Source organism: Schistocerca gregaria, chromosome 8 (genome assembly GCF_023897955.1).
Source record: "Schistocerca gregaria isolate iqSchGreg1 chromosome 8, iqSchGreg1.2, whole genome shotgun sequence".
Classification (NCBI taxonomy): Eukaryota; Metazoa; Arthropoda; class Insecta; order Orthoptera; family Acrididae; genus Schistocerca; species Schistocerca gregaria.
In genome coordinates this window covers 461,774,894-461,796,665 of record NC_064927.1, presented here as the reverse complement: position 1 = coordinate 461,796,665, position 21,772 = coordinate 461,774,894, and the positions used below count along the sequence as shown (strand labels likewise).

The 21,772-nt window shown below is 43.4% G+C and overlaps 1 protein-coding gene across 1 annotated transcript in view; it reads right to left on the bottom strand.

The window, feature by feature from the left end:
* The window catches only part of LOC126285246 (endoglucanase E-4-like), a 128,443-nt gene extending 110,806 nt beyond the window's left edge, over positions 1 to 17,637 (bottom strand). Inside the window, exons 1-2 of the mRNA XM_049984542.1 lie at positions 17,605 to 17,637; positions 17,145 to 17,433 (exon numbers count right to left, since the gene is read on the bottom strand). Of these exons, the coding sequence (XP_049840499.1) occupies positions 17,145 to 17,433; positions 17,605 to 17,637 (322 nt within the window). The remainder of the gene's footprint in view (positions 1 to 17,144; positions 17,434 to 17,604) is intronic.
* Between the last annotated feature and the right edge of the window lie 4,135 nt (positions 17,638 to 21,772).

Genomic DNA, 21,772 nt, shown 5'->3' with positions numbered 1-21,772 from the left:
AAGAGGAGTTTGTGGCACAATTTGACAAGAATAAGGGACCGGTTGGTAGGTCATGTTCTGAGGCATCAAGGGATCACAAATTTAGCATTGGAGGGCAGCGTGGAGGGTAAAAATTGTAGAGGGAGACCAAGAGATGAATACACTAAGCAGATTCAGAAGGATGTAGGTTGCAGTAAGTACTGGGAGATGAAGAAACTTGCACAGGATAGAGTAGCATGGAGAGCTGCTTCAAACCAGTTTCAGAACTGAAGACAACAACAACAACAACAAACAACAACGGATTTAATTGCTGCTCATGCAGGACGTCCAAGACGGTACTATGACTAACAGCCATTGCACGCACAACTGTTCGCGAACTCGTTGACGGGCTATCTTCAATGCGACGCAGTACACCTTCAAATTCGGGAGTGCGGCGTCGCCGTGGAGCACCACAGCCCTGCCTCCTCACGGTGAAGGTACCCGTTTCTCGTAGCCGTTGTGTTACTTGGACAAACAGTTTGTGCGATAGAGTGTGACGGTGTGGAAAACGTTCGTGATTCAGCCGACTAGCAGCTCATCCGTTACCTCCAGCTTCGCCACACGAAAGGAACATGGCTGTGTATTCCGCAAAAGTGTACTGCACCATGTTTCTTCTATCGATGATGCACAGGTATTGACTCGGTCTCACAGTAAAGTGGACGATATGTGACATCTGGGGATCGTTTGGGTTAGTACACGTCATCGCGTATACATTGTTGCATACTAGGACTGGGAACTCTGAGAAGTTTGTCTTGCCCCGAGCAGACGTTGACGAGGTACACATCTGAATTGAAACAATATACGATTGCGGACATGGGTTCCTATTCAGAATGTGCTGTACTCACTACCTTATACATGTCCTAGAAGTTTGTAACGGGAATTTCCGACCACCCTGTGTAATGAATAGCCGGCAGTGAAAATTTGTGCCTGAGCGGGAATCGAACCCGGATTTCCGGCTTATGGCGAGCGGTCGCCTTATCATGCATTTCATAACGGCTATAGTCGCCCAGTGCCTTTTCCTTCGGAGACGCATGCGTGTCCCTAAATTGTCGATAACAACGTATAATGCTCTGCTCACATTGCGGTTCTTTTCCGCAATTCCTTCTGAATTAATGCTGCACTGTTGTGACACAGAAACAACTCGTATATTCCAATACACAAAAACTCTTTTCTTTCTTCGTCGCCACTTTGCCAAAGCACTGCGCCTGTAACGGAAACTGGTGGGCACAATGCAAATCCGGTGAGTTTACGGTTCTGTTCATGCATCAATCATATCTGTACTTGGAACACTTTAGAAAAGACAGAGCTTTGGAAACGAATGAATCATCTGTACTAACCCTATATTTTACGCGGCCTGACCGAACCGGAAAGCAACGGCTAACTTGAGTGGAGATGTGGAATCGTGTGAATGCTAATGTGATGTGAACGAACTTTTAGGGATGTTTTCTATGTACATAAAGAATAATAAATACAGTGTGTGCTATAAACTGCCGGCCGCGGTGGTCTCGCGGTTCTAGGCGCGCAGTCCGGAACCGCGCGACTGCTACGGTCGCAGGTTCGAATCCTGCGTCGGGCATAGATGTGTGTGATGTCCTTAGGTTATTTAGGTTCAACTAGTTCTAAGTTCTAGGGGACTGATGACCTAAGATGTTAAGTCCCATAGTGCTCAGAGCCATTTGAACCATTTTTTGCTATAAACTGTTCTGACCTGAAAAGGTCTTCCGCATCGTTATGTGTGAGCTAGCGACTCACAAGGGGAGGCTACGACGTTCGAAACGCGTATTTACTTCAAACTTCGTACACTCGTAGTACTCCATTAGGACAACAAAACGTGTAAGCAGTAGCGCGTGTTTCTCGAGCGTTATTGAGAAAATCGCAAGATAACTTCGGTCGTCAAATATATACCTCTGCGTGGCCGTTTTTACCACGAAGCTTCGGCAGCTGAGTGGTTAGCATTCAAGCCCCGTAATCGCTGGATCGAGTCCCGTTCGTCAGTTTTTTTATTTCTAGCACAGTCATTTTCTTTACTATTTACATTACAATTGATATAATTGGAAAAATACGTGTAATCGGATGAACTTTTATTAAATTTACAATGTTATTTGGCACTCTACAAATTTTTATTATCAGAAATAATATCATAACTATCGTCTGTCTAGTAAACGAACAACGCATAAAGTGGTACTGAAAATGTGTGCTTGTCCGTGTTTTCAAAACTGTTCTTATTTAATCGAAAAAGAACGAGAAATTGCTTCTCGTGAAGACGCTATTCGCTACGGTCGCAGGTTCGAATCCTGCCTCGGGCACAGATGTGTGTGATGTCCTTAGGTTAGTTAGGTTTAATTAGTTCTAAGTTCTAGGTGACTGATGTCCTCAGAAGTTAAGCCGCATAGACCTCAGAGCCATTTGAACCATTTGAAGACGGTATTAAAATATAATCGATACTGCATGATCAATTATCAGCGCCGATATTTGAGGAAATACTGCGTTATGCATGGTTTGCTTCCAAATTATCGGTTGAAAGAGAGGTTTTTGAAAATGTTAACGAGATTTGTTTTTCCACGGAAAACCTCGAAAGACCTTGCGTATGCGGAAACAGCATTTATTCAATGCAGCTGGTGACGTTTAACTTTATGTTTTCCATGTTTTTACGAAAAATACCATCCTGCCGTTGTACTCGTAATGTCGAAAGCGACGATTAATTGTACATCTTTCGAAAGCCGTCTGTGCAGGTCAAAACTTGGAGGTAACAAGTAGTTTCGGGCTCCTTCCAGGTATAAGGGTTTCCTTATACATTTTCAGTAAAACTTTATGCGTTTGGTCGTTTACTAGTCGATAGTTATGAATATTATATTATTTGTGATAATAAAAATAATATTGTAAATTTAATAAGAGTTCATCCGATTACACGTATTTTTCCCATTATATCAATTGTAATTTAAATAGTAAAGAAAATGATTGTGTTGGAAATAAAAAAAACTGACGAACGGGACTCGATCCAGCGATTACGGGCCTTGAACGCTAACCACTCAGCTGCTCCCGCTTCCTGGTAAAAACGGCCACGCAGAGGTATATATTTGACGACCGAAGTTATCTTGCGATTTTCTCAATAACGCTCGAGAAACACGCGCCACTGCTTACACATTTTGTTGTATTAATGGAGTACTACGAGTGTACGAAGTTTGAAGTAAATACGCGTTCCGAACGTCGTAGCCTCTCCTTGTTAGCTATTGTGGAGTAGTGAGAGTTGGAGTTTTATAGGGCAAGTTTTACGAGCACACTTAGGAACGTTATTGCCGTGTTACGTGGACATTGGGAGTAAAGCTACTCGACAATGTTGTCCGGTGACAAAGAAATACACAGCCAGGAGGAGATGCCCTTACGCCACAAACGCGAAGCCACCGCCGCCGTTTTGGTGTGTCCATAACATCTGGTGTCGAGTGAGTATTCACACTGCATTGCCGTGATACTTTATACTGTATCAAAATACATACTCAGAAAAGACTGCCTATTAGACGTAACAAAGCTAAGAGGGCAAGTGTCACACAGTATTTAACCGAGAAACTCACTCTCTGGGCTCAACGATATGGTGCCCGTGGCTGAAGTCGATGGCTGTGCTTGGCATAGGTAGTCTCTCCTCATTCAGACATCCTTGACGACAGCAGACTAAAGAGGCTAGTATTCGAGAATCAGCAATAATCTAAAACTAGTGTGGGGCATTACAAAGGGTCTTCTAACGAAGCTTATTTGTTTACTATACAGTTTTATGCTGAAGTGAAGATTAGCAGCGGGAGGTTAGCTTTCTCAATTCTAGACAAAAGTAGTAGGGCTATAGCACACTGCATTACCATGCATGAAATAGTTCTGGCAAATTACTCCCGTCCCTACCGCCAAGTTCTTTTTCGAATAACCAGAACCCAAAAACGTGTCTCCACCGTCGCTGGCGGTAAATCCAGCTTCCCGATATAGCAGTAACCGTACCCCCTCTTCTCTCATTTTTGGTGAATTAGATGTTGTGTGAGTAGGGAAGGAGAGTTACCGTTTTCGCTGCTGAGTCAGTGGAGGCCGGGTTTTCCATCCTAATTTACCGGCACCGCTGCAGTTAACCTTCGCAGTTTAAAATCTGCGCGCTCGCGAAGTGGAACGTGTCTACAGCGTCTCATTTTAAAGGAGAAAGATCAACTTAATCTGCCATGCACGTAACTACCTTTGTTTGTTATTACGGTAGCGACAGCGGAATTCCCACTGGCGTTGCTATTTTCTTTCTTTCTTTCTTTCTTTTTTGGAGAATAACCTGACCTCTAAGTCGAGAAGGTCCGTTTGTCACTAGCCAAGACAAAGGGGTAGTATGGAGGAATAACAACATTTCATTAAAAAACTTGGATCTAACTGGTTCAGCTTGCGGTCACTTCTATAGGCCTCTTCTCAGAGTTACAGTGAACACGGTCTGTGAAACGAACGGAACACGACCGAAACCAATCCGGTTGAAAGAGCGCATGTAGTAGGCCTTGCAATGCATCTGGTATACGGAGAGGCTTTATCCTGGACGAAGCCAGTGCTCACAGTATAATACCATAGTATGACACTGGCCCTCCCCCCATGAACCATGGACCTTGCCGTTGGTGGGGAGGCTTGCGTGCCTCAGCGATACAGATGGCCGTACCGTAGGTGCAACCACAACGGAGGGGTATCTGTTGAGAGGCCAGACAAACGTGTGGTTCCTGAAGAGGGGCAGCAGCCTTTTCAGTAGTTGCAGGGGCAACAGTCTGGATGATTGACTGATCTGGCCTTGCAACATTAACCAAAACGGCCTTGCTGTGCTGGTACTGCGAACGGCTGAAAGCAAGGGGAAACTACAGCCGTAATTTTTCCCGAGGACATGCAGCTTTACTGTATGATTAAATGATGATGGCATCCTCTTGGGTAAAATATTCCGGAGGTAAAATAGTCCCCCATTCGGATCTCCGGGCGGGGACTACTCAGGAGGATGTCGTTATCAGGAGAAAGAAAACTGGCATTCTACGGATCGGAGCGTGGAATGTCAGATCCCTTAATCGGGCAGGTAGGTTAGAAAATTTAAAAAGGGAAATGGATAGGTTAAAGTTAGATATAGTGGGAATTAGTGAGGTTCGGTGGCAGGAGGAACAAGACTTCTGGTCAGGTGACTACAGGGTTATAAACACAAAATCAAATAGGGGTAATGCAGGAGTAGGTTTAATAATGAATAGGAAAATAGGAATGCGGGTAAGCTACTACAAACAGCATAGTGAACGCATTATTGTGGCCAAGATAGATATGAAGCCCACACCTACTACAGTAGTACAAGTTTATATGCCAACTAGCTCTGCAGATGATGAAGAAATTGAAGAAATGTACGATGAAATAAAAGAAATTATTCAGATAGTGAAGGGAGACGAAAATTTAATAGTAATGGGAGACTGGAATTCGAGTGTAGGAAAAGGGAGAGAAGGAAACATAGTAGGTGAATATGGATTGGGGCTAAGAAATGAAAGAGGAAGCCGCCTAGTAGAATTTTGCACAGAGCACAACTTAATCATAGCTAACACTTGGTTTAAGAATCATGAAAGAAGGTTGTATACGTGGAAGAACCCTGGAGATACTAAAAGGCATCAGATAGATTATATAATGGTAAGACAGAGATTTAGGAACCAGGTTTTAAGTTGTAAGACATTTCCAGGGGCAGATGTGGACTCTGACCACAATCTATTGGTTATGACCTGTAGATTAAAACTGAAGAAACTGCAAAAATTTGGGAAATTAAGGAGATGGGACCTGGATAAACTGAAAGAACCAGAGGTTGTACAGAGTTTCAGAGAGAGCATAAGGGAACAATTGACAGGAATAGGGGAAAGAAATACAGTAGAAGAAGAATGGGTAGCTCTGAGGGATGTAGTAGTGAAGGCAGCAGAGGATAAAGTAGGTACAAAGACGAGAGCTACTAGAAATCCTTGGGTAACAGAAGAAATATTGAATTTAATTGATGAAAGGAGTAAATATAAAAATGCAGTAAATGAAGCAGGCAAAAAGGAATACAAACGTCTCAAAAATGAGATCGACAGGAAGTGCAAAATGGCTAAACAGGGATGGTTAGAGGACAAATGTAAGGATGTAGAAGCTTATCTCACTAGGGGTAAGATAGATACTGCCTACAGGAAAATTAAAGAGACCTTTGGAGAGAAGAGAACCACGTGTATGAATATCAAGAGCTCAGATGGCAGCCCAGTTCTAAGCAAAGAAGGGAAGGCAGAAAGGTGGAAGGAGTATATAGAAGGTTTATACAAGGGCGATGTACTTGAGGACAATATTATGGAAATAGAAGAGCATGTAGATGAAGACGAAATGGGAGATACGATACTGCGTGAAGAGTTTGACAGAGCACTGAAATACCTGAGTCGAAACAAGGCCCCCGGAGTAGACAACATTCCATTAGAACTACTGACGGCCTTGGGAGAGCCAGTCCTGACAAAACTCTACCAGCTGGTGAGCAAGATGTATGAGACAGGCGAAATACCCTCAGACTTCAAGAAGAATATAATAATTCCAATCCCAAAGAAAGCAGGTGCTGACAGATGTGAAAATTACCGAACTATCAGTTTAATAAGCCACGGCTGCAAAATACTAACACGAATTCTTTATAGACGAATGGAAAAACTGGTAGATGCAGACCTCGGGGAGGATCAGTTTGGATTCCGTCGAAATGTTGGAACACGTGAGGCAATACTGACGTTACGACTTATCTTAGAAGAAAGATTAAGAAAAGGCAAACCTACGTTTGTAGCATTTGTAGACTTAGAGAAAGCTTTTGACAATGTTGACTGGAATACTCTTTTTCAAATTCTAAAGGTGGCAGGGGTAAAATACAGGGAGCGAAAGGCTATTTATAATTTGTACAGAAACCAGATGGCAGTAATAAGAGTCGAGGGGCATGAAAGGGAAGCAGTGGTTGGGAAAGGAGTGAGACAGGGTTGTAGCCTCTCCCCGATGTTGTTCAATCTGTATATCGAGCAAGCAGTAAAGGAAACAAAAGAAAAATTTGGAGTAGGTATTAAAATTCATGGAGACGAAGTAAAAACTTTGAGGTTCGCCGATGACATTGTAATTCTGTCAGAGACAGCAAAGGACTTGGAAGAGCAGTTGAACGGAATGGACAGTGTCTTGAAAGGAGGATATAAGATGAACATTAACAAAAGCAAAACAAGGATAATGGAATGTAGTCAAATTAAATCGGGTGATGCTGAGGGAATTAGATTAGGAAATGAGACACTTAAAGTAGTAAAGGAGTTTTGCTATTTAGGAAGTAAAATAACTGATGATGGTCGAAGTAGAGAGGATATAAAATGTAGACTGGCAATGGCAAGGAAAGCGTTTCTGAAGAAGAGAAATTTGTTAACATCGAATATAGATTTATGTATCAGGAAGTCGTTTCTGAAAGTATTTGTTTGGAGTGTAGCCATGTATGGAAGTGAAACATGGACGATAACTAGTTTGGACAAGAAGAGAATAGAAGCTTACGAAATGTGGTGCTACAGAAGAATACTGAAGATAAGGTGGATAGATCACGTAACTAATGAGGAGGTATTGAATAGGATTGGGGAGAGGAGAAGTTTGTGGCACAACTTGACTAGAAGAAGGGATCGGTTGGTAGGACATGTTTTGAGGCATCAAGGGATCACAAATTTAGCATTGGAGGGCAGCGTGGAGGGTAAAAATCGTAGAGGGAGACCGAGAGATGAGTACACTAAGCAGATTCAGAAGGATGTAGGTTGCAGTAGGTACTGGGAGATGAAGCAGCTTGCACAGGATAGAGTAGCATGGAGAGCTGCATCAAACCAGTCTCAGGACTGAAGACAACAACAACAACACCTTACATAGCAATCATCTTTGTTTCCTGCGACTCGGGAGAGAGACATTCCCTGTTCTAATCAGTAACCAGAGAAGGAGTATAAAGCGAGACCTTGAACCTTACTAATATGACGTTGAAAGTAAAATGTAAAGGAGAAATGAAAAGGAACATTGTGATCAGACAGAAAGTTCTCAATCTCCAGTTCTCTTCCATTGCCTGCTGGAGAAAGTTATTCATGAATGAACGAATATCAGTACAGATAACTCTGATCTATGAACCGATTACAAGAAGTACAAGATAGTAGTCAGCTGCCTAGCCTTTACACAGGACCTCACACATTTGTCGTCTAGTCTAAAAGAAGCTACTTACCAATCCTGCCCCCTCAACCATACTAAGGATCGAAACTAATAAGATAGAATGGGCAGAAAACATCAGGGAGATACCGAAAACGATCCCATTAAATCGCGCAGTAATAGAGAGGACTAACTCCTTTAACCCTCTGCTTACCAGAAAAGCGCTTGCCACAGTGGCCGAGCGGTTCTAAGAGATTCAGTCCGGAAGCGCGCCGCTGCTACTGTCGCAGGTTCGAATCCTGCCTCCGGCGTGGATGTGTGTTACGTCTTTAGATTAGGTTTAAGTAGCTTCTAAGTCTAGGGACTGATGACCTGAGATATTAAGTCCCACAGTGCTTCGAACCATTTGAACCATTTTACGAGAAAATCGGTAAGACGTTACGTACGGATCCGGCCACTCAGGCTCGTGTTGTTTAAGTTGACATAACTCAACACTATTGTGACTGTTTGTGAAGTGAACGACCTTTGAGATTTATATATTTCCAAAATAATATCATTTACTTCAATTTTGCATTTTAAAAATACAGTTTTAAACTTTTATTGGTGGCTTTTTAAGGATAAATTTTACGTCTATGTGCACAATTTTTTTTTTTTTTTGTGTGTAAACAGGTTACCGATTTCGGTCTATAATGACTATCTTCAGATTTGCAGCAAAGTATGGGGAACATAAATAGATTAGCAGATTGTCTAAAGCTTAAAACAATAAATAGACCATAATTAAAAGTGCTATTGACATACAAATGCATTTGTACGATTTAAGTATGAAGAGGCATACGTGTTTTATAAAAACAATATCCTAATGTCCAGCAGCCATGGTGGCATCGTCAAATGTTAAATGCGGATTCACCACCAGCATCGTCAAATGTATATAAATAACAGCATATGCACGAGTCATGTTGTCAGCAGCACTACTGCTTAAAACAAGCTGCCGCACAGTAGCCACAAGCTGTTTGTGTTGTAAGTACACCAGATGTCGCTCTGTAGGCATACACACGTCTTCAATGATTAATTGAACAGCGTAAAATAAAGGGGGGATACAATAGGTAAAATTTGTCATGGGCTTATAGGGTATAACAGACATTAAAGTCATACAAATCGATGAAACATAACACGACAAAAGTTAGATTGTTAAAAAGAGGAAGAGTTAAGAGACAGTAATTGACATATGCTCAACTGTCAATATTCTAGATAATGACGAAAATAATAAGCAGCTTTCATAGTGCACAGAAACATATAAAAGATATAAAACAAATAGCTAAAGAAGCCAAAATGAAATAAAACATACTGCTGCGCATAATCAGCACCCTCTGTTAGTGTTAACGTCAGAATTACGCATAGGCGAGAAGTGGTTAGAGGAACGTGACCGCCAGAGGGCGTATCGTACCCTGAGGCACGCCGTTGCAAGAAAAGAATGATAAAATTCCGTACCAGTGCAGGAACAACATTACCTAGTTAATGCAGTATATTAAATGAACAGGGAAGTAACAAGAAAATACTAGAGCTATGCGTACAACGTACGAAAACGAAGTAAATTAATAAGGCACACTATACCAGGTGAAACTATAGAAAAATGGATGTGAGCACTATGGGACTTAACATCTATGGTCATCAGTCCCATAGAACTTCTCAAACGTATCTAACCTGAGGACACCACACAACACCGAGTCGTCACGAGGCAGAGAAAATCCCTAACCCCGCCGGGAATCGAACCCGGGAACCCGTGCGCGGGAAGCGAGAACGCTACCGCATGACCACGAGCTGCGGACGTGTGTGAAACTATCAACAAACTCTGTATAACAGAGGCGTTCAGTGATTACAGTAAAACATTGCTAAAAAGAGCAAAGCAGGTATTGGGTACAAAGTCGCTCTACTAGTTAAGCAGTTTTGTAGGTTATTTTTGTTTTATACATTTGAAGATCATCTAACGAACTGAGAGCATAGCCTTTTTGCACTCTGTGGAGAATACCCAGACAATTCTAAATGCAACCTATAGAATGAACAGTTTCAGATAAATGCTGTCCCAAACATTTCTGTTCCGTCGCTGTGAATGTTCTTTAAACTTTAAGTTGAAAGAGCGGCGCTGGCCGGGATGGCCTAGCGGCTCTAGGCGCTAAAGTCTTGAACCGCGCGACCGCTACGGTCACATGTTCGAATCCTGCTTCGGCCATGGATATGTGTGATGTCCTTAGGTAAGTTACGTTTAAGTACTTCTAAGTTCTAGGGGACTGATGACCACAAAAGTTAAGTCCCTTTTTTTTTTTTTTTTAAAAAAGAGGGCCCATTTGACCGATATAATATTCGTCACAGTTGCGAGTCAGACAGTAGTATCCGTTCGAGACTGACGCAGCAGTAGGGAAGTAACCGCTTTTGTGACGTTTACGAGTTCCTAACCAGAAGCGAATTTTATTATATCATCTGTGTGCTTCAATAGTTTAGTTTCTTGCGTTTCTTACTGTAAATTTAATATCTAATAGCCACAGTTTACACTTTGTCTCGAAACCTGGCAGAAAATCAAAAGAGATTTGGTCGTATGTGAAGTATGTTGGCGTAAAGAAACAATCAATACCTTCCCTGCGCGATAGCAAAGGAGATGCTATCTAAGACAGTGCTGCCAAAGTAGAGTTACTAAACACAGCCTTCCAAAATGCCTTCACAAAAGAAGGCGAAGTAATTATTCCAGAATTCGAATCGAGAACAGCTGCCAACATGAGTAACGTGGAAGAAAATATCCTCGGAGCAGGATCACTTTAATAAAAGCACTTATGAAAAGCAAGTCTTCTGGTCCAGACTGTATACCAATGAGGTCCCTTTCGGAGTATGCTGATGAATTAGCTCCATACTTAACAATCATATACAACCATTCGCTCGACGTAATATCGGTACCCAAAGACTGGAAAGTTGCACAGCTTACACCGATATTCAAGGAAGGTAGTAGGAGTAATCCACTAAATTACAGGTCCATATCGTTAACGTCGATATGCAGCAAGATTTTGGAACATATATTGTATTCGAACATTATGGATTACCTCGAAGAAAACGGTCTATTGTCACACAGTCAACATGGGTTCAGAAAACATCGAAACATCGTTCCTGTGAAACACAAATAGCTCTTTATTCACGTGAAGTGTTGGGTGATATTGACATGGGATTTCAGATCGATTCCGTGTTTCTGGATTTCCGGAAGGCTTTTGTCACCATACCACACAAGCGGCTCGTAGTGAAATTGCGTGTTTATGGAATATCGTCTCAGTTATGTGACTGGATTTGTGATTTCCTGTCAGAGAGGTCACACAGTTCGTATTAACTGACGGAAAGTCATCGAGTAAAACAGAAGTGATTTCTGGAATTCCCCAAAGTAGAGTTATAGGCCCTTTGCTCTTCCTTATCTATATAAACGATTTGGGAGACAATCTGAGCAGCCGTCTTCGGTTGTTTTCAGATGACGATGTCGTTTATCGACTAATAAACTCATCAGAAGATGAAAATAAACTGCAAAAAGATTTAGAAAAGATATCTGAATGGTGCGAAAGGTGGCAGTTGACCCTAAATAACCAAAAGTGTGAGTTCATCCACATGAGTGCTAAAAGTAACTCGTTAAACTTCGGTTACACGATAAATAAGGCTAATTTAAAAGCCGTAAATTCAACTAAATACCTAGGTATTACAATTAAGAACACCTTAACCTGGAACTAACACATAGAAAATGTTGTGGGGAAGTTCAACCAAAGAATGCGTTTTATTGGCAGGATACTTAGAAAATGTAGCAGACCTACTAAGGAGACTGCCTACACTACGCTTGTCCGTCCTCTTTTTGAATACTGCTGCGCAGTGTGGGATCCTTACTGGATATGACTGACGTAGTACATCGATATACTTCAAAGAAAGGCAGCAAGTTTTGTAATATTGCGAAAAATGGCAGAGAGTGTCACTGAAATGATACAGTATTTGGGCAGGTCATCATTAAAAGAAAAGCGTTTTTCGTTGCGACGGAATCTTCTCACGAAATTCCACTCACGAAATTTATCCTCCGAATACGAAAATATTTTGTTGACACCGACCTAAATAGGGAGGAACGATCACCACGATAAAATAAGGGAAATTAATGCTCGTACGGAAAGATACAGGTGTTTATTCTATCCGCGCGCTATACGAGATTGTAATAATAGAGAACTGTGAAGGTGGTTCGATAAACCCTGTGCCAGGTACTTAAATGTGATTTTCTGAGTATCGATGTAGACGTAGATGTACTACAGTAAATCGTGTATACTCCAGAGTCATCAAAATTGTCATACTTCCCTTTCAGTTTATGTTTTATACGGAGTTTTAGGGTATGTAAACCTGACAGCCACATCTGACATCAGAATTTTTAAAACATTTTTTTTATTTTCAGGGACATTTTGCCGTTAAATTTCATTGAATGATTTTCGTTCTATCTTTAATGGTTCTATTTTGTGTTATGGGTACAGGTACCGATTTGATAGTTGATACTTTGATACGTACCCACCACAGTGTGTTAGTTAGTTTTTCCTTGCGTCTACCAGTCTTCTCGCAATCACAACATTCGCATCCAAATTTTATCTAACGTAAAACCTTTATTCTGTCAAAATTATTACGACGTTTATAAATCTCAATAGCCTCTTTCATGATAATGTGATGGTTTTGCAACGACACTCGTCTCACTGAATTTTATTTCATCGCCACCCTCTTAGTAAAATCAGGATGTCAACCTTGCATCCTAAAAATGGCAATCGATTACTTTCAACCGGAAAGGTTAGCGTTACCAGAGACAATCCCTTTGCCGACTTCATATAATGGACTGTGGTGCCCTCTACACCCACAATGCATTCTGCACTTATTCGCTTTCGGGTAGCAGTTCGCCACATTACCTCTGAAGATGTCTCCAACAGTCGAAGATGAAACGTTAGAAGAAATTTTAAGGCTTCGACCACTACCTGTCAGCCCGAAAAATTCCAACTTAAGTCAGTACCGACGGTGAAAGTCTACATTGTGTGTTTACTACTATGTGACAAAAGTAGCACTACAGTTATACAATGCAACTGGTAACAGAAATAAAAGTTTACTCTTGGCTAATGAAGAGGAAAAAAGAGTTTTCAGGCGATAGGATGAAGTCACACAATCCACCACATCAGTTGGCAGCACACAAGACTTGCTTACAGTTATATACAGCCGCGCGGAACTAGCCGAGCGGTCTAGGGCGCTGCAGTCATGGACTGTGCGACTGGTCCGGGCGGAGGTTCGAGTCCTGCCTCGGGCATGGATGTGTGTGTTTGTCCTTAGGGTAATGTAGGTTAAGTAGTGTGTAAGCTTAGGTACTGATGACCTTAGCAGTTAAGTCCCATAAGATTTCACACACATTTTTCTTAGTTAGATACAACAAAATTATAATAATGATTGCCATTAGATAAAGCGGTAATATTCTACTTATCGTCCAGTAGTATGGGCCACAGATGCCACAGATGCAACTCAGTGTCTAAATTGAAGTTTCGAAGATAGCTTATACGAGTGGGCAAACCTTGTCCAACAAGGAATTGGTCAAAACTTCAATATACATGAGATCATAACACACTACGAAAAACTCTGACAAGACAAGGCTGACATAAAATGTAGTAGCCACGAAATGACATGAATAAAAATTAAAAATGCTGAACTACAAACACGCAAAAAATGTTTTACATCACTTCAGTTCCGAGAGTTCCGGAACCTGTACAGAAAATTATAATATAGATCAACATATACATCATTTCCGCCCTTTTTGTTGCTCATAAGAAACCACGCATTGCATGTTGTTGGTACAATATACAGCGTGACCGTCAGAGGTGGTGGGCCAGACTGCTGTGCACACCGGTACCGCTAATACCCGGAAGCACGTCCTCTTGCATTGATGCATGCCTGTATTCGTCGTGGCATACCATCCACAAGTTCGTCAAGCCATTGTTGGTCCACATTGTCTCACTCCTCAACGGCGATTCGGCGTAGATCCCTCATAGTGGTTGGTGGGTGACATAGTCCATAAACAGCCGGTATCAGTCTAACCCAGACATGTTCGATACGGTTCAACATTCTGGACAACATGCTGGCCACTTTAGTCGAGCGATGTCGTTATCCTGAAGGAAGTCATTCACAAGATGGGGGCGAGAATTGTCGTCCATGAAGACGGTAGCCTCGTCAGTATGCTGCCGATATGATTGCGCTATCGGTCGGAAGATGGCATTCACGTATCGCCTTCCGTTACCACCAGCGACGTACCTCAGCCCCACTTAATGCAATCCCAGAACAGCAGTGAACCTCCATTGCTGCACTCGCTCCACAGTGTGTCGGAGGCGTTCAGCCCGACCCGGTTGCCTCCAGACACGTCTCGGACGATTGTCTGGTTTAAGGCATATGCGGCAATCATCGGTGAAGAGAACGTGATGCCAATCGTGAGCGGTCCACTTAACATATAGTTGGGCCTATCTGTATCGCGCTGCTTGGTATCGCGGTTGCAAAGACTGACTTCGCCATGGAGGTCGGGAGTGAAGTTGCGCACCTTGCAGCCCATTGAGCACAGTCTGAGTCGTAACACGACGTCCTGTGGCTACACGAAAAGCATTATTCAACATGTGGGCGTCGCTGTCAGGGTTTCTCCGAGACATAATCCGAAGGTAGCTGTCATCCACTGCAGTAGTAGCCCTTGGGCGGCCTGAGCCAGGCATCTCGTCGACAGTTCCTGTCTCTCTGTATCTCCTATATGCCCGAACTACATCGTTTGGTTCACTCCGAGACGCCTGGACACTTGTTGAGAGCCCTTCCTGGCACAAAGTAACAGTGCGGACGCGATCGAAAGGCGGTGTTGACCATCTAAACATGGCTGAATTACAGACAATTCGAGCCATGTACCTCCTTCCTGGTGGAATAACTGGAACTGATCGGCTGTCGGATCCCCTCCGTCTAATAGACGCTGTTCATGCATGCTTGTTTACATCTTTGGACGGGTTTAATGACATGTCTGAACAGTCAAAGGGACTGGGTAACACAATATCCACAATCAACGTCTTTCTTCAGGATGTCTGGGAACCTGGGTTATATAGAGATGGGGCGCCTCCACGCCCGCACCAACGTGGTGACCAAACCAAAAGTTCTACTGTCACCTCCGTCAACATGTTAGTTATCTAATAAGTGGATCACAGGATGCCGGGCTGTGTTATTATCCGTGCGTCTGGGTAAGACTACGCACTAACACGGTCCATCAGGTGATAGATAGTGGACGAAACGCGAGTGAGGGTAGCGATTTGAAGAGCAGAGAGAAAAAAGTGCCACGGCTCGTGCCGTGGGAAAAAAACCTCTGCGAAAGTGGGATGGGCAGTAAGGGCAGTAGTGGCTTACTAGCTGCAATAGTTCATGCAAGGTTGGGTTTGTTAGTATGGGTATTATGCATCATTACCGTGGCAAGCGATGGCGATGTATCCCAGTTCTGCAGCCGCTACATTCCTGGAACAATCGTTATACAGTAGTGGGAGATCGGCCATAGATCATCTCATTGTGTGGGGGATGTGTGGAGCTTGTCTGCATGCAGTGTACGGTACGGCTTCCCTACGTGGTGCCAGTTATTCGGCAGTTTATTGCAGCTGGATATCCAGTAATGGCGTCTGATTAACAGGGGCTCACCTGTACCGTTGTGTTTGCGTGTACTTGGCCGTAGATGTTAGGTCCTTACAGGTATGTCTTTTGGTCTTTTATGTTTCCATCTATGGTTGTGGTCGTAGTTCCCCAGATTCAGAATAAATGGGTTCTGCGAATGTCTGGAGTTTCTGTATAGACTTGTGATGAGTTTGTGGATTACCTCCGTGAGAGTCTCAAGTCGGTATTCCCGGTGAAGGTCCGCGATGCGTGTGTATCGTGGAGCATTGCTTATGATTTTGAGTACTTTGTTTTGTATGAGCTGCAGACGGCGTAGGCGTGTGGGCGCAGCGTATCCCCAGACAGGAGCTGCGTACGTCATCAGGGGTCGAATAAGTGTCATGTACGTGGACCTCGACACCCTTCTGTTCAGTGTGCTACGCCTGTTGAGCATAGGGTAGAGCTGTTTGAGCCTCGCGCTAGCTCGGTTGGTCATGTGTTGTATGTCGTCCCCCCAGAGTAATTTCCGGTCCAGCCAGACGCCGAGGAATTTGACTTTCTCACGGAAACGTATTAGGCGTGCATGTAGAGTTATTGGTCTGCAGTGTCGGTGTTTTTGGGCAGTTGCTTCGGTCTTCTAGTCAACAGAACGGCTTCGCACTTGTCGACGGGGAACCTGGGTGACGTGTCTAGAATGCACGGGGATGTTGAGAAATATAAATGTCTTATAAACATAAAAGTAAATAGGGAAATATACAGTTGCGTCAGTTAAAAGAGCAATCAGTAAGAACAGAGAGCTAATTATATAGAAAAATCTTACTTTATACAAGAGGTAACAGCAAGTAAAAGCTTTCGTTTGGAGCGTTGTCTTATTTTGCTTAGAGACATGACAGTTCGCAGGAGTCAGAGCGGAGAAGAATACGAACTATTGGGGTGTGGTGGATGGGAGAAAGATCAATAAAGAAATCTTCAACCAACCAGGAGAGAGACCTTCATTGTAGAATACCAAGGAACAGAGGAACCGATGGGTTGAAGAATTATACAGACGTAGCCCATTCACTGTGACGTTAGTAGAACGAAACATGCCAGGGAGTAACGCATGAGGAAGAACAAAGCTTCAGTACATCAGACAGAAACAAGATGTGAAACTGCCAACGTACTCGAAACTAAAGAGAGTTGCAAAATATAGAGAACAATGAAGAACGAGAGTCGCTGCCGACTAATCTAAAGACTGATAAAGGAAGAAGAGGAAGAAAGGCAAAGAAGTGTTGGCTGGCACAATCCCGCCCGGCCTGTTGGGGTCCAGCCAGCTGAGCCCGCAGGGTGCAGCCTCGCTGCCGCCGTAATGAAGGCGCTGTCCCAGTGCGGCGTGTAGTTTCGGCCACTTGCTGGGCGGGCATTATCAGGACGGCGCGGGCTGACGGACAACCGATTGAGAGGCAGCGGCGCGTGAGGCGGCGGTGGCGGCGCACGCAGCCGGAAAATGGGCTCCGGGAGGCGGCCCCCGGCCCCGGGGGGCGGTGGTCTGAGGCGGTGAATGCGGGCCCCAGATAAGGCCAGCGCATTGTACAGCGCCCGGCACTAGGATCGAACCCCCGACGGTGTTATACAAGCTCCCGGACCTCACAAGCTGTTGGAAACAGCGCAGGGGTTAAGCAAGACAGGTACATATGTCAGGCTTTTAGATTCACTAACACGCAGATCACATACGCCGCCCCACAACAAAACCTACCTTCATCAGCACTTCCTTACCTGAGTCATTAGTGCTTTGAGGTACATCAACATTGCGCACATAGCGGGAAATCCAGCCGCCACTAGCTGGCCACGAATGCTTCAATGGGATACGTCTGTAAGACTGGAGCCGGCCGTATTGGCCGAGGGGTTCTAGGCGCTTCAGTCAGGAACCGCGCGACCGCTACGGTCGCAGGTTCGAGTTCTGCCTCGGACATGGATGTGTGTGATGTCCTTAGGTTAGTTAGGTTTAAGTAATTCTAAGTTCTGGGGGACTGATGACCTCAAATGTTAAGTCCCATAGTCCTGACAGCCTTTTTTGTAACACTGGAACGTTTCATCAAGAAGTCTGTTCGAATAACAAGTTACGACGGTTTGTGATCGAATGGGTGACGTCATACACTCGGTATAGCTTTTTGTTTTCCGTCTCTTTCTTACTCACTGAAGCCCTCAATACCGCTCTTTGTGCCACAAATACATATCCGTAACATAACTGCGGTGCAAAACCTGATATGTCAGCCGCAACCCATTCAATGCCAATATCAGTCCAAAAAGTTTCGAAGCTGCATTAACATAAAAAAGAGAAAAGTGAAGATGGTGGTTTTAATGCTTCAGTTGTTTTACATGTCCTCTCCTCTTGATTACAAAGCAGAGAACGTTCATAAAATCCATGTGGAACCGTCAGAAAATCCGTTATTTGGGATATTCAACTCGCTACTACACTCACCTTCTATGGTCTTGGCAAACTATCAGAGACATTTTCCGCTTCTGTCGCTTTTTGGCAGTTTCGGACTAACAGCACGAAGTCTCGTCACGTGTGACTTTCCCCAGAAAAGAACGATCAATGTTTTCTGTCAAAGATGTCATGATAGGAGACCAGTCCCGTTGTTTCTCTTCGGGAGTCAAGTTGTCCGGGACGAACTTTTTACACACATCCCTCTGTATAATTCGCCCATAAACAAAGGCGTCTTGAGGCCTGTGACTGTTGATGGATGAAAATAAAACAATTCTCTGCCTATTATTCATTTTTCCACTAAGCGTTTGGAATGTTCTCACCATCATCAGCCGGAGATGAAATATTTAGTTACGTGTTATTAGTGAAGAGCACAGGCGTTTTTCCATAGCAGCAGACAGTGGCCAATGTGGCTTAAATTACACTTTTGAGGAGAAATAGTCGTATAAGGACTGCATACTGCTACGTATGATATGTACATTATGTTCACAATGCTTTCAACAAATGATTTAGAGATGTTCGTCCATAGTGATTTCTGACACACTGCGGAAACAGTTGCACTAGTGAACACTTTTTACAACAACTGACTGGTCGAACGTACATTTATTGTTTTCAGCCGTTAGTTCAAGCTACCACCATACTTACTGCGCTGAAGTCACTTACACACCAGGAATTAAATCAGTCTGAGAAGAAGTACGCAAAATAGTGTGTTGCAGAAATGTATGCCTAACAGTACATATTTCTCCATTTTCTTCTCCATTTTAGCTTTTGTGCTAGCAGAAGAGCCAGCACCGTGTTACGAGTGGAGGCCGAAATGCGCGCGTTTTAGCTCAAGCAGACTAGCGTGAGGAGGGAAGAATTATACTTACGTGAGGTCTCGAACATGACAATGAGAATTCAGAAGTTGGACATAATTAGTTTGATACTTAACTTTAGTCCATTAATGATGAACGTCGCTCTTGACGGTACATGAGTCACAGTTATATCTGTTCATAATACATTCTTGAAGTAATTATAGTAACTGAATATGGTGCCTTGCTAGTTCGTAGCAAATGACGTAGCTGAAGGCTATGTTAAAATGTCCTCTCTGCAAATGAGAGTGTATGTAGACAGTGAACCATTGCTAGCAAAGTCGGCTGTACAACTGGGTGGTGTGCTAGGGAGTCTCTCTAGACTAGACCTGCCGTGTGGAGGCGCTCGGTCTGCAATCACTGATAGTGGCGACACGTGGGTCCGACGTATACTAACGGACCACGGTCGATTTAAAGGCTGCCACATAGCTAGTGTGGTGTTTGGCGGTGACACCACATTAGCATCGTGACTTTGCATCAAAACTATCTTTTCTCTGAGTCATCAGTCTTCTGATTAGTCTGATGCTGCCCCCCCACGAATTCGTCTCCTATACGAACCTCTTCATCTCAGAATAGCACTCTTAACCGGCGTCCTCAATTGTTTCACGGATGTATTCCAATCTCTGTCTTCCTGTACGGTTTTTACACTCCACAGCTCTCTCTAGTACCAGGGAAGTTATTCCGTGATATCTTCAGAGATGTCCTATCATCCCGTCTTTTCTTCTTATCAGTGTTTCCATAGATCCCTTTCCTCGCTGATTCACCGGAGAACCTGCTCAATCCTGACCTTATCAGTGCACTTACTTTTCAACGTTCTCGTGTAACATCACATCTGAAATGCTTCGATTCTCTTTTTTCCTGGTTTTTCCACTGTCAGTGGTGTGCTCAAAACGTACGTTTTCAGAAATATCTTCCTCAAATTAAGGCCCATGTTTGATACCAGTAGACTTCTACTCGCTAGGAGTACCCATCCTCCCAATGCTAATCTGCTTGCTATGTCGTCCTTGCTCCGACGTCATGGGTTTCTGATTAGGTACAGGGTGAATATTATTGAACTATGCGAAATAAAATCGTCATAAATTCTGAACGATTTGCATTAGGACCTTCAAACTTAAGAGTTGAAAGGTGGCATGATGGGAATTAGTATGCACATTGTTGTTTGGTTAACCGACGAAGCTCACTTCCATTTTGATGGGTTCGTCGTTAAGCGAAATTCGTACATTTAGGTGACCGAGAATCCACATTCCGTGATCGAGACGTCTTTTCACCCTCAACGGGTGACTGTGTGGTGTGCAATGTCCAGTCACGGAAACATCGGTGCGATATTCCTTGATGGCGCGGTGACTACCGAAAGGTATGTGTAGGTTTTGGATGATGGTTTCATCTCCATTATCCAGTGTGACCCTGATTTCGACGAGATGTGCTTCATGCAAGATGGAACTCGACCCCGTCGAAGCAGGAAAGTGATGACCTGGAGGAACACTTTGGGGAACGCATTCTGGCTCTGGGGTATTCAGAATCCCCTGGCATGGGCCTCGTATAGTCGCCGTATTCTCTGGATCAGAGCATATGCGCCTCCTTGTTTTGGGAAGGGGGGGGGGGAGGGGCTGTGTCAAAGACAAGGTCCACAGCAGTAACCCCAAAAACCACTGTTGAGCTGGAAACAGCGATTCAGGACTTCGTCGACAGCGTCAAAGTTTCGACTTTTCAGCGGGTCATACAGAATTTCTCTATTCATCTGCACCACTTCATCGCCAATAATGGCAGGCATATCGATTTGCCATAACCTCAACCTGAATGTCTGTAGTGACGTTTACATCTTGAATAAAGTCTGTACGCCGTAGTCTGTAACTAATGAACAGTATTTTTCACATAGTTAAATAGTTGTTATGCTGTAGCAGAATTCATTAACTTCAACTACCTCATGGTCACCCATCTTGATGCTAGGTTTCTCACTGTTCTCATTTCGGTTACTTCTCATTACTTTCGTCTTCCTTCGATTTACCACCAATTTACACTCAATCTATATTCTGTACTCATTATTCTATTCACCCCATTCACCGATCCTGTAATTCTTCTTCACATTCAATGAGGATAGCGATGCCTTTACGCAATCTTATAATTGACCTCGTTTAAACTTGAATTTTAGTTCCATTCTTCAACCGTTCTCATTGCTTTTCTGATGTATGGACTGAACAGTAGGGGCTAGAGACTACACCCCTGTCTTACACCCTTTTTAATCCAAGCACTTCGTCCTTCGCCTCGTACTCTTATAGTTCGCACTTGGTTCTTGTACGTACTGAATATTTCCAGCCTTTCTCTGTAGCTTTCCCCTGATTTTCTCAGAATTTCGAGCATCTTGCACCATTTTACATTGCTGACAAATTCTTCTAGATCGACAAATCCTAAGATCGTGTCTTGACTTTTCGTCAGACTTGCTTCCATTATAAACCACTATGTCGGAACTGCAACACTGGTGCCTTTACCTTACCTAAAGGCAAATTTATCATCATTCAACAGATCTTTAATTTTCTTTTACACTCTTCTGTACATCATTCTTGTCAGCAAGTTGGATGCATGAGCTGTGAGCTGTTAACACGATTGT